The sequence below is a fragment of the Rattus norvegicus genome, chromosome 15 (assembly GCF_021556685.1).
Source record: "Rattus norvegicus strain SHRSP/BbbUtx chromosome 15, alternate assembly SHRSP_T2T, whole genome shotgun sequence".
Taxonomy (NCBI): Eukaryota; Metazoa; Chordata; class Mammalia; order Rodentia; family Muridae; genus Rattus; species Rattus norvegicus.
Genome location: NC_141548.1, coordinates 40,791,482 through 40,805,572, shown reverse-complemented (window position 1 = coordinate 40,805,572; position 14,091 = coordinate 40,791,482). Strand labels below are relative to the sequence as shown.

The window sequence follows — 14,091 nt, the reverse complement described above, 5'->3', positions numbered from 1 at the left end:
CATCCGCATAAGAATTTCTTAGTTTGTGCAGTTACTGTTAGTCAACAATATTCCTTCATATTCTCCTAAACAGTGAGTGAATAAGGCTGAGTTATATCAGAAGACTTTGATGGATTACATTCAAACCCTCTTGTTTCTCATATATTCGTGTTAATCAGAATACTTCTTGGATGGGCATGGTAGCTCATACTAGTAAGTCCAGCACACTTGGGAGACTGAAGCAGGAGCATTACTGTGAGTTTGAGACAGCCTGCACTATACAGTCAGACTTTACCTTACAAAACTAAAATTACACAAATAAAGATGTTACTCATGGTCAAACTTACAGTGGTCAAAATAGGTTTTTCTGATTTGTTCAGCTCAATTTAGGGCTACTTCAGAAAAGAATCCTGACACCAGCAGAGGGAGCTAAGAACACAAAATTACTTCCCTACATCTCCACTGGTTAGAGCTGCAGTTGGGCTGATTCCCTACTACACACTTCTGTATGACTTTCTGCATCATCAGAGAACACAACAGGACCAACGGACATGGCTCCTCATGAAACAGACACACAGGACCAATGGCCAGGGCTCCCAGAGAAAGAGAACAGTGGGAACAATGCCCAGGGCTCCCCCTGAAAGAAAAGAAAATGGTGGTGCAGAGAGTCATGGCTCCCTATGAAGGAGAATGTTGGGGTGAACGACTATGGCCCCATCTACAAACACTGAGGACCTGTTTGTCTAGATGGAAGAGACACCTCCTTACCCAGATGTATCTTGCTGTGGTCTTTGTTTGTTATTTAAAAGTCCTTTCTAGGAATGGTACCTGGTCAGGTCTGGGACTGTACAAGGCACAGCAGAGGAGCCCCTCATAGGAAGAGCTTAACTCCATAAACTGAGCCCTCGTGGTAGCTGTGCTGTGCAACTGGTGCAGCTCCTTTCTCCAAGAAGCACTCAACTGCTACATTTCCTCTCCCATGAGCTAACAAACTCCCTGAGCCGCGCCGTCTGCCTCAACGATACTTCATGATAAAAATGACACGAGACTGCCTCAAACTGATGAAGACCAAAAAAAAAGATGAAGACCAAATGCCCACGTAACACTTTACATAACAGTAAGCACGCATAAAATTCAGCCATAAACACGGTGGCCAGAAACAGCTGCTCACCCTGAGGACTTAGCAATAACAACAAAGAACTGAGGGGACCCAAGTGGCCTCTAAAGAGTCAAGAGGTCACTTCTGCCTAAATCAAATCTGGTTAGTTACCAGGCACAACCTTCTTGTAACCCCCTCTGTTCCAGGCCTCACCCTAGGCAAGCACTCCACCCCTGAGTTATACTCGCAGTCCCCTCCGGGATGATTTTCAGCATCCTACATTTTGTCTAGAATCTCTCCACTCCCCTCCCTCCATCAACAGCCCACTAAGACACGGTTTCAAGAGCTGGGGAGATGGAGCTGTTAAGAGTGAAAACTGCTTTTAAAGGCCAAATTGTTGCAACTCCAGCTCCAGGGGATTGGATGACTCTGCTTCTTGGCTTCAAACTCATTAATGTGTTTTCAAGGACAGCAAAGTAAGTCTGGGATAAGCCTTAGGATCTAAAGTAACTGTGGCTTTCTTTCTGGCTACCTTGTCACAGCTGCATCCACTCCTCCTTCAGGCAGAGGGGTGAGCATCAGAGGGGTGCACCCTCAGAGGGGTGAGCATCAGAGGGGTGAGCATCAGAGGGGTGCACCCTCAGAGGGGTGAGCATCAGAGGGGTGAGCATCAGAGGGGTGAGCATCAGGGCCAGTAAACTCAGCAGAGGCTCTCTGATCTCTGTGCCTTGGCTGTCCTAGTGTTCTTCTCCTGGGTGACCACCACACCTTCCCTAAGAATCCAACTCGCACTCATTCCCGAGGATTTCCGGTCAAGCACCAGCTCCCCTGAATGCCTCTCCTTCCACGTAAGCCTGCTCTGTTTCTGGAGGCCCTGGTGCTCCTTCCCATCCTCTGTCAGCAGGCATCGCTGCACCTTAGCCTGTCTCTCTCCCACAGGGCTGTGAGGGATTTGAGGACAAAAGATGGAGCATTATGCTTTTCTTTCTGATCAGGAATATTCACTGAGATCAACTCCACAGAGCAAAGGGTCAGGAGAAGGGGAACTGAGGCAGGCTTGGGAATTCTGAGAGCAGAAGAAGGTGGGGGTGGAGAGTCGGGGGTGGAGGTTATTCCACAGACATGAATGAGGGCAGCAACGGCAGGGAGGAGCAGCCACCATGGAAGATGCTGTCAAACACTAAGCATGACAAGGTCTTAAACACATCCCAGCAGACCATGGGTCACCTCAGGGAGAGCAGTCAAATGAGGTAACAGATATAAACCAGATGTGAAGGGTTGGGAGGCAAATGGAAGGTGAAGCCTGTGGAGGAGCTGGGAATGGCATTTTTATAAGAACTACCTGCTACAGTATGCATGGAAACAGCCCCTTGGCAATGGAGAAGTACAAGATGATCTCACTTACTTGATGTACTTGGAGTGGTCACACTCACAGAAAGAATTAAGGGTGCTGGGGGAGGGGTTACTATCGAAGGGTAGAGGCAGCAGCCTCACAAGATGGAGCATTCTGGGATGGATGCTGGAGATAACACAATAACAGCACCCTGGTGTGTTTCACACCACCAAACTATCTAAACATGGTTAAAATAGTAAAGTCTATGTTTTGCAAATCTTGTAATTTAAGACTAGTGTTAGAAGAGTAATGGGAATTGCTACAGGAGGCTACAGACAGGATTGAGAGGGCTCGAAACCTAAGTGTAATAGTAAACAGAGAAGGGCTGTGCCCAGAGGAGTCTATGCTGATGTGAGGAACTGAGAATTAGCCTGGGCCCATGGGAAGGCTGGCTCCCATAAAGAAGGGACAAAAGAAAGGTTGTTTAGGTATGCAGCAGAGGCTGGGATGGGATGAGAAGAGGGTGTCATGAGAAAGGCATCGGGGGTACACTAAGCACAGGCAGAGGGGACAGTAGGCAGCTCTGTGCACGGGGCTGGGAAATCACACCCTGGTTGATGGTCTAAATCTCAAGAGTGGGTAGCAGATGGGGCTCCTGGCCCGCACAAGCAAAGAAGGTGGGGGTAGTCAGTCTCACTTTTAGTTTATCAACTGAGGACATAAGCACACCAGGAAGCATGTGGCAAAGGAAGGAGGTACCAGGGCCTTGAGACACAGGACGGATTCCTGGATTTGGTTCCTGGCAGTTGTGTGTACTCTGCAGAAACAACAAGCAGTCTAAAGTGCTGGGCCATCTCTCCGGCCCCTCACTGCCCCACCCCTGGAATCTCTTTATACCTAAGTGGACACTATTTAGCTAAAAACACTTTCCCATCGACTTCCATTTTCCTATGACATCGAAATGGATTATTATCTCTACAAAAAACACAAAACAAACAAAACAACACCAAAGCCTACTAACAATCATAAAAACAGGCAGTAACATGTTTCCCCAAATCTACATCTTCTGGAGCCAATGCCACCCCAAATGGTGCTAGTAAAATATTAACTACTGCCATCAGTTCAAGTCTTTCCAGGGCTGTGAACGACTATTCTGTATCCTGCAGAGGTGATCCTGAGCACACTAGTGATGCAAAGGTTACAGAAAGGGACCTTAAGGCCCAATAGAAAGATGAATCTGACCCTTTATGTCGTCTAGCTTTCCTTTTCCTCTGTCTTGGACATGGGAAATCTTTTGTGCGCACTGACTTCTTGGTCCTATCAGTCTACTGGATTTTGTGCCCTTGTGACATGGTCTTGAGTACTTCATCAGTGTGCTAGCATGTCACTTCTCCGCAGCGACATGAAAACTAACTCTTAGCATTCTGAGGATAGAATGGTTCCTCGTCTGTCTGAATCAGGAAGGAAAACTTTTGGCCTTACTGGACCATTTTACAACCAGCTAAGTGCCCCTGACCCATCGGTACTTCTGCCCAAGCCCAGGTTATTCTCCGCCGCTTTCAAACACCGGATGTTCGAAGTGTCCTCCGTCCTATTGCACATTTGTCTATGATGGAGGCTTGCTCAGGTCTTACCTGTGTGCCCTCTAAAGGACGTGAGCAGCGTGCAGTTTTCTTGTTCCAGTTTGAGGATGGTTACTTGGCCCGAGTGATCACCAATAAAAACATGACGGCTTTCAACATCAAATCTATCATGTAAGCATTAAGGATTGCAAAGTGGGGATTTATGAGAGTTTAAAAAAACAAAACAAAGCCAATCTCTATTAGTTCAAGCAGGCATGTGCAGTACTGCGCTAGCAGAGCTAGAAGAGAGGCCCTGGAAGACACGAAGGACATACATATTGCTAGACATGCAGACTCGGCATGACCACGCTGTCACTTAATAGATGACTTTATACATTTAACGTGACCACAACAAAAATATCAACATGTTATTTGGTGCTAGGTGTGTTCTTCCCAACCAGGAGCAGGGTGATGAACAAAGTGTGTGATGTCGCTGGAAGTGCAGAAGCTTCCAGAAACAGTGGGAACTGTTCCAAAGGAGGAATCAGAATACGGGGCACTGTCTAGACTAGTTGCAGTGGTAGACCCAATTTCAAACAGATCTACTGCAAAAAGTAACCTGCCACGCAGGTACTGTAAGCTGAGAATAGAAAATTTAGTACTAGGAAGGATTATTAATTTCCAGAGATAACTATATATTTGTGATTATAAACAAATATTTTGTCTTAGAGGTTCATAATGAAGTATGTTTAGGTAAAATGACATTAAGGTCTAGAATTTGCTTAGAAATAATGTGGCAAAAAGGGACAGAAGTATCACAGGGGATGTGATTACACACAAGTATCCATTAAAATGTTTTCTCGTGGTGGCACACCTTTAATCCTAGCGGTCAGGAGGCAGAGCAGAGGGGTATCTTAAGTTTGAGGCCACCCTGAGATCAAGTTCCAGGACAACCTCACAGAGAGACCCAGTCTTGAAAGACAAAAAACGAAACCCCCAAACAAACCAAAGGGGACTTAGGGGTTGAAGCAGAAGGACAGTATCATTAAGTGTGACAGAAACTAAGATAATCTTAGTGGCTTTTTAAGAACTCTGGACTTGACTGTGAATACATCTACGAGATGATATTAGTAGGAAGACATCTCACGATACAGAGTGACGTTTTAGAATTACTTCCAACAACTCCTGAAGAATAAGCTAAAACATGAAGGGACTTAAATTATTTTGGGGAAGCATAAAAAAATGGTTAAAACATGGTCAAATAATGAGATACTGACAGGGTAAGACAGTTCCTAAACTAAATACTAGCAGGTTAAGTACAAAGAGAACATTCCCATTTCGTGGGCCCTGCCACTCTGGTCTGTGCAGATGTGCAGAGGACCAGCTAAGAAATCTTAGTATCCAAGTTCTAGCATCCTGTTCTCCCAGGACCTGGAGCAAACCCCTTGGCCGTCCTGGGCTCCTAATTGCTGCTACATCTGGATCCGAGCACATTGGTGCCAGTGGCATGCAGTGCGTGTGTGCAGAAGGTCGCTGAGTTCTGAGGACAGTAAAGCTCAGATGTTTTCTCCCTCCCCTCCTTCCTGACCACTGTTGCTATGATTGGTCATATTTCTTGGGAACTGAGAGTTCACCTGGCCAGTCTCTTTGTCACCTTGGTTTCCTGGCTTGAGTTTCTGGTTATTGTCGCTACTACTCTCTACTGAGAGGCCTGGAAGAAGAGAACACATGAATGTGGTTTGAATAGTCAACTTTGTTAACTCTGATGAACGACAGGTGGAGATGGGACAGCACTGTGTCATCTGCGAAGGCATCCTGTACCAGCAGCCATCCTCTGCAAGACAAAGGTAAGGCATCCTGTAGCAGCAGCCATCCTCTGCAAGACAAAGGTAAGGATTTATGCTGCTTCATCGGATCTCCCCTTAGTTAACAAATACAAAACTCAGAGAGTGGTGAGTGGCAGGAGGAAGGAAAGGAAACAGGTGAAGGTGGGACTGTATAGTGTAGCAGTTTGCCTAATAATCTGCCAGCTAGTTCCAGGGAGTGGGTAGGGGCGGAGCCCCTGGCTTTGGAAGAATCACAAGGTTCTTGGTTTAGACTCCCTACCCCTGTTAGCAAAAACATAGGACTGCCATGCCACCAATGTTTAGCAGTGCAAAGATACTCAGGAGTTGAAAACTGGGGCTATTAAAGGCAAGTTTGGTGGGGCATGTACCTTTGGAAGGAACTGTGTGAACACATACCTACACACACATATATACAATCCTACCCCACTCCACCCCCACACGCTCACACATGGGCTTCTGGTAACTAGTAACATGATTCTGTCCTTAGTAAAATGTCATAAAATTAAAGTGACTTTTGGAACCTTAAACAAAGGTACTATGACCAAGGTGAGTTTAATTGTAATTTTGTTTAATTGTACATTTTGTTGCTTATTTTCAGATAGTTTCAAAAGTCATCCCTGTCTTTGCTCACACTGGCTGGTTTGGCTATGCAAGACATGAGACACACCATTACAGTGGTCAGTGACACAAACCTCAGTACAAGCCACAGGATGCTATTGGTTCTGGGATTGAGGAGCAAAGGGAGAAAAGCAGAAGTCCAAGGGAGGAGACCTCAGGAACAGCAGTCCTGGTCTTCTTAGCAGCTGGCTCGTCTGAAGTGTGAGGAAGGGTCCTCTATGTTCCTATGGTGCTACCTTGTCAAGGATAAGCTCCCTCTCCGTCAACTCTGTCTCTCATCTTGTTGCTAACTCTCCATCTTTACAACCTTCCACTATGGTCACCTTGATCCTTTCACCTTGCCCTTCCACTGAGAAAACAGTATCAACATTAGCCTATGTGTGCCCATAAATATACGCCCTACCACACGGGTGTAAGGAAACTGGTCAGTGTCGGCGTCCATGTTCTCCCTGTCAGAAACAGAAGGATTCCACTTTTCTATACAAGAGAACTTTCCAGCTTGCTGTAGGAGAAACATGTCCCACATTAACTGATACTCAGCTTCTCAGAGCCCAGCCAGCAAGAAGAGAGCTTCTCTGGTGTTAATTAGTAGGCACTCAACCCAAGTACACAGACTGACAGCTTGGGAGACAAGAATATCGTACTATGGACTCAGAGAAAGCCTCATGCCTGGAACAAAGACTGCAGGATACCATTTAGAGACAGCTAGCTCGCTGTGCCTTGGCATGGCAGCCTGTCAAGAAATGTTTAAAATGTAATTTATGATCATTAGTGTGTACCACAGTGTGCAGCCCCTGGACGTAAGAGGACAACTTCCAACAGTCAGTTGTTTTCTTCCCCATGAGTTCTAGGGACTGAACTCAGGTTCCAAGCTTGTGCGGCAAGCATATTTTTTAACTGCTAACTCATCCCACTGGCCACCAAAATATTTCTAAACAAACGGGAATCTCATGGCCCACTCTCTAAGCACCAATCGGGTATTTATAACATTAGGAGAGGTGTCCTGCAAGGAAAATGATTTGTTTATTAAAACTGAATGTTGTATTTTGTTGTTGGTTGTAAGTCCATCTGTCAGTCCTCCTGACAACTAGGGATCACACATCTGGCTGTGTTCTGTCTAGGTGTCAGAACTATGTAACAGCAGTCAGCAGGCGGGTTACTTTAATGATGTTGCCTCACTCCACTCCCTTAAACGGAAACCCCCAATACATTGAGCCTTAAGAAGTTCTCTGAGCATCTTTTTCAACAGGGAATAAACAGTAAATACAAAACAGAAAATCTTTAAGTTGTGCATTTCCTAAATTATGAATCAAAGAGAAAGGACTTAGTCCAGCAAAGGATACTGCAGACCCGAGGCCACAGCACTGGTGCGGTAACCTCCCAGGCGCTGCCCACTCTCAGAGCAGTGCCAGGCGAACTGCTTGTCCTGTCCTGTGCTCAGCACCCACTCCAGTTCCAGAACAAACAGGACCATCGTCACTCTGCTCTGATGTGCTGAAAAATTAAGAGATGAGAAAAATTATTGATGGAGAAAGCCTCCTGAGGAAAACAGAAACTGCACACCAGTGTTACATCCTCCTCTTCCCCACACACCAGAAAACTGCAGCCTGGTGTTACATCCTCCTCTTCCCCACACACCAGAAAACTGCAGCCTGGTGTTACATCCTCCTCTTCCCCACACACCAAAAAACTGCAGCCTGGTGTTACATCCTTCTCTTCCCCACACACCAAAAAACTGCAGCCCAGTGTTACATCCTCCTCTTTCCCAACACCAAAAAACTGTGGCCTGGTGTTACATCCTCCTCTTCCCCACACACCAGAAAACTGCAGCCTGGTGTTACATCCTCCTCTTCCCCACACACCAAAAAACTGCAGCCTGGTGTTACATCCTCCTCTTCCCCACACACCAAAAAACTGCAGCCTGGTGTTACATCCTCCTCTTCCCCACACACCAAAAAACTGTGGCCTGGTGTTACATCCTTCTCTTCCCTACACACCAAAAAACTGCAGCCCAGTGTTACATCCTCCTCTTCCCCAACACCAAAAAACTGTGGCCTGGTGTTACATCCTCCTCTTCCCCACACACCAGAAAACTGCAGCCTGGTGTTACATCCTTCTCTTCTCCCAACACCAAAAAACTGCAGCCCGGTGTTACATCCTTCTCTTCACCCCACCCCAGAAGAGGCTGAAGGACAAAGCCATTAGGGACAAGGAAAAACAGTAGCTCTCATCAATGGCTGGGAAGGATGCCCTATGAACACCTGTTTTGTTTTGTTTTTATTTTAATAATCTAACTTTTTTCCTGCTCTCATACCACTGTTTATGTGAACCCAAGAATTACTGCCTCAGAAAGCTTCCTACACCAAAGCCTGGCCAAGCATGCTAGGGTTACTGGATTAGTGTGACTACAAGACACATTAGGAATGACATTTACAACATAGTCACTTGTGGTCAGTTTATGTGCACTCTCCCCAGAGGAAAAGTATATTGATCTTTTTTGATGAAATCTGCTTTTGACTCATTTAAAAAAATTCTGACAGCTTCCTATCAGAACCCAAATGCTTGGAGAATAAAGGGAATGGTGGTAGTCTGAATGAGAACTGCCCCTTATAGTCTCACATATTTGAATGTTTGGTCCTCAGTTGGTCGAACTGTTTGGGAAGGATTCAAAGGTGTGGCCTTGTTGAAGGCGGTGTGTCACTGGGAATGGGCTTTGATGGTTCAAAAGACTCATGCCCTTCTCAGCATGGAATCTCTCTGCTTCCAGCTTGTGGATCAAGATGTTAGCTCTCAGCTGTTCCTATCTCCATGTCTCTGTTTTGCCACCACGGACTCTCCCTCAGGAACTATAAGCCCAAATAAATGCTTTTATTTTTGTAAGTTGACTTGGTTATAGTGTTTTACCACAATAGAGAAGTTACTGAGATTAAGAATGAAATGTCTGTTGTACAGATGTGCAAGAGAGAGAGAAAGAGAGAGAGAGAGAGAGAGAGAGAGAGAGAGAGAGAGAGAGAGAGACTGACTCCCTATGGTTACTCACATACAAGCACAGTTACTCTAGAAAAATTGTTGCATCGCACAACTTCAGAGTGACAAAAGACTACTCATAGCTTCCAGCTATCTCTCTGTTGCTCACCTGGACAATCTGAGGTGCAGTGAAGCTGTGTTTGGCTAAGGTCTCATGGCTTCTCCACTACTTAACAAACTCAGGCAGGAATTTTGCTTTCTAACTATGTGATGCCGGGCAACAAATACAAGGGATTAGAATGTCCAGGAAGGATACTCTGAAGCCTGGCTAGGGGTTTGCTGGGGCAGGACCCTTGAGGATGGTGAGGTGCAGCTTTTCCACCTCCATTACCAGGCCGCATTAGAGTGTGGGTGGCTGTCTGCAGCCCCACTGCAGTAAAACCATTTGCCAATTGCAGAGTGTTAAACACATTCTCTTAGTCACTGCAGAGACGGAAAGTGGCGTATCTGAAGCCCGCCCAGCTGCCTCTCACACATGTAAACAGCAAAGCAAACCTTTGTTTCTATGTGAAGTCAGTTCTCTTAGTGTGTGGCTGTCAGTGGGAAAACAAAACAAACTCTAAAAAACTCAAAAAAAAAAAACCATACATATTCTAAAGAGACAACTCTTTTACTCAGAAGGAAATTCTTTGAAGGCAGATTCTTATCACTAAGCTTCAGAAATGCATAAGCAAACCTGGCTTGCTGTCTGGGTTGCTGAGTGGGAGGTGGGGCGAGGGGAACACGGTCTGCACATCACGCCACCAGAGCCGGGTTTGCAGGCAGCTCCTCGCCATGCTGGTGGCGTGCTTTTCTCTCTCCTGGATTTCTGAGTTGTGACCATGATTTCACCAAATGCCCTTCCTGTGTTGCCTATTTATTTGTTAAGGCAGAGTGTCTCTGTATAGTTCTAGCTGTCCTGGAACTAACTCTCTGTGTGAAATAGGCTGGCCTAGCGCTCAGAAAGCTCTGTCTGCCCCCCGAGTGCTGGGATTGAAGGTGTCTAGCCCTGTGCCTGCTGCTATTTAGTTTTTACTGTGAATCCCATACCACATTCCTAAGACAAACCTCACGTGACCACAATGTATTCTTTTGTATCTATTGCTGGATGTGGTGAATATGTACATTTGTTGCATCTGTCCGTATGGCATCCTAGTTTTCGCATATTGATTTTGTATAGCATTAGTATCAGGAAATACAGATTTTCTAACAATGGGCTGGGAAATCTTTTATTTCTCAATTTCCAGAAGAATTCCTGTAGTTTCACATATTTTCTTTCTTTAATGTTCCATAAAATATAACCAGTAAAACCATCTAGGAATGTACCTAGGAATGTATCTATATCTAAGAATGTGAAGGGAATGGAAGAGGAAGCTTGCTCTCTTTCCCTGCCTGTTCTCCCTCTTGCTAGCAAATCCATTCCTTATTGCCACGAGAGCTGACCTTTTTGGCTTCCACTGTATGTTGAAGACCAGTGTAGACATCCTCACCGTGGACTGAATGACTACTGGATTTTTGGACCATTCCTTGGTCACTGGTACAGCCCTTGTTGAATAAGCTGAACCACAACCTGCAAGCCATTCTAATCAATCAATCTATCTGTCTGTCTATGTATCTGTTTATCTATCTATCTACCTATCTGTCTGTCTGTCTGTCTATGTCTGACTGTCTGACTATATATCTACCTGTCTGTCTATCTATCCGTCTGCCTGCCTACCTACCTACCTATCTTTCAATCATCATCTTCCCTCTCTCAGTTTTGTTAAAATCCTATGACAAGTTTTCTTTAGGAGAAGGTTTTAAACTAAAATGTCAACTTCTTTTTACACATACAGAGCTTAAGAATCATCTATTTCTTCTTGAGTGATCGGCCGTTTGTGACTTTCAAAGACCTATTGACTTCATTTGTTCTATTTACCAACACAGCATCACACGGAGCTTCTGGACGATGTTAGTTCATAATATTCAAGGAATTTGTTACCACTGTGCACACAGAGGGAGCTTGTTTTTTGTTGTTTTTGTTGTTGTTGTTGCTAAAAGAACTATTATTATTTATTTCATGTATATAAATACACTGTAGCTGTTTTCAGACACACCAGAAGAGGGATCAGATCCCATTACAGATGGTTGTGAGCCACCATGTGGTTGCTGGGAATTGAACTCAGGACCTCTGGAAGAGCAGCTGGTACTCTTAACTGTGAGCCATCTCTCCAGCCCTAGAGGGAGCTTCTATAAGAGTGTTAGTTCATTCTTTCCTGGCACTGATAATTCCCATCGTTTTACCCCCTTGCTAGTCTAGCTAGAAGTTTATCACTTTTATTAATCTCGGAAAATAGCCTTTGATATCACTGGCTTCTCTGTACTATCTCAATCGCTCTTCCTTTCCTCCTATGTTTCTTTCTTTCTTTCTGTGTGTGTGTGTGTGTGTGTGTGTGTGTGTGTGTGTGTGTGTGTTGTAAATCAAGGTCACTGATTTGAAAACTTGCTTCTATGATGTGAATATTTGAGCTGTCTCTCTCCCCCTAGGTGCTCCCATGGTAATATTTTATAAGTACGGTTATCTTTTTTCATTTTTATTCAGTTCAGAATGCTTTATGATTTCTTCTTCAACCCATGGATTATTTAGAAGTGTATTATTTATCTTCTAAATGCTTTAGGATTTCCCAAGGCCCTATTCATCATCAAATTTAAAGCAAAACTGAATACAAATGAAAACAAAGGGATCAGTATCTATTGGACACAACCTGGACCAAGGGAGGATGCATGAGCCACCACACAGCCTTAGTTTTCTTTAAAAATTTAAAATATGAGGTTATAACCTCTTTCAGGTTACTGGTCATGTAACAAGGTTGTTGGTATTCTAATTCTGTGATTTCTGCTAATGTTTATTTATGATGGCTTTGTCTGCTTTTGTAATACTTTTTAAAAATAAAACTTAATCCTATGCGATCCTTTTTGCTTGACTGTTCTGTCCAGAGCTCAATTCCAAGGCTCTGACACTGACCCATAGCCTTACACCAACTGTTCTTGATTTTTTCCTTGGGACACGTATGCAGTTTGTCTTAAAGAGGTCTGTGTTTATTTCTGGTGATGCTTGGGAATACCACTGATCATATTATACTATATATAGTATATTTTAATATATTTTAATAATCATTTTTCAAACTGTAGAGCTTCTAGCTCTATATGGTTGTTTTGGATTTTCAGATGGGTTGAAGGATTTTCAGATGGGTTTTGACTAATAGGAGATTTTATCTATAGAGTTGAGATCAGAATAAATTCCCCTGTTGTCTCCTGGAGCAGAGGAATTCCGTCCCTTCCTCTTCATGAGGACATAATCCTTTGTGGACTTTCTGTAAAAATCTCAGTTCCAAATATTTTCTTACTCAGGTCCAGGCTGTACCTCTTGTTAAGGGCACAGCCATACACAGGCAACTAGTTATTGGGGTTCTCTCTCCCTCCCCAAGGCAGCTGCAAAGTCAGTGCAGGTATAACAAACCCTCTGGGATTTGGTTTTCTCTTTACTCCGGCAAATGGGAAACTTTGTTTTTTCTTATAAGCTTAACAATGGATTAAAGGAAACAACAAAAATAGACTATTTTACCACCAGCTCTAGGACTCTATGAGAAAAGCATCCACGGAGTCTGGTTGTTGAGGTTTTGTAATCATCTGACAGAAAGCATGTGGACTATGCTAGAAAACCGGACATGCCAGAGCATATGAACAACGGATCCTAGTAACAGGCTCTGCAGATGTGCACCCGGCGGGTTCACCAGTGCCATTAACAAGGATGCAAGACAGGAAGTACGAAGCTAAGGGAGTTAATGCATGTAACGACAACTAGAATTTCAGAATATGGTGATAAGCTGAGTAGACAGACTAAGGAAAATGAAATGGTAAGTAACAGAAGGGCAAGTCCAAGATTTAGTACAAGAAGAAAAGTAGACGTTGCAAGCATAGGATGCTGCAGTGCTGCCTGCCCCACACGAGCCACAGTGTAACACATGCCAGAACTCACCTCTGCATTACTGCCACAGTGTGCAGGGGAGGAGAGAAGCAGGACCCACCCAGCAGATTGCATGCACGCACTAGTCATCTACTGCTGTGTAACAAACTATCCCAAAGTTGGTGTCTCAGAGCATCTTATTATCTCAGAGCTTCTGTGGGTCAAAATGTCTCAGCCGTAAGGTTTTTCCTAGGAGGAAATTGCCATGTGCGGTGTCATCTGAAAGCTTAACAGAGGGTGGGCTAGTTTCTAATCATTTCACATAGCTTCTGGCTGGGTTCAATTCCTCATGGGCTGCTGAGCAGGGGGTATTAGTCCCTCACAACTGCTGATGAGATTGCTGCCTGGCTCATTAGCACGAAGGCTTCTCCACAGGATAGCTCACATCCAGAGACATGTACACCGGGGAGCAGGAAGGTGAGCGTCACGCATGCCCCAGCTTCTACACGTAATCTTGGAAGTGATCTCCACCACTTACCATGTTCTAAGTCTAGCTCACCCTTATGAGGGGAAGAGAAGGACATTAGGAATCATACAAAAAGTTACATGACATACCAGGTTGTAGTTTAAAATGGTCCTAATGGTACGATATGAGAGCTCAAATCTGAGTAAGAAAGTCAAACATGTTTTCATAGAATAGC

At 44.5% G+C, this 14,091-nt stretch overlaps 1 protein-coding gene across 4 annotated transcripts in view; it reads right to left on the bottom strand.

The window, feature by feature from the left end:
- Window positions 1-14,091, bottom strand: part of Wdfy2 (WD repeat and FYVE domain containing 2) — a 124,924-nt gene that overhangs the window by 22,523 nt on the left and 88,310 nt on the right. For all 4 annotated transcript variants that reach the window (NM_001107269.1, NM_001415102.1, XM_087585716.1 and 1 more), the window contains 2 exon segments: window positions 4,046-4,158; window positions 7,782-7,932. In NM_001107269.1, the coding sequence (NP_001100739.1) occupies window positions 4,046-4,158; window positions 7,782-7,932 (264 nt within the window).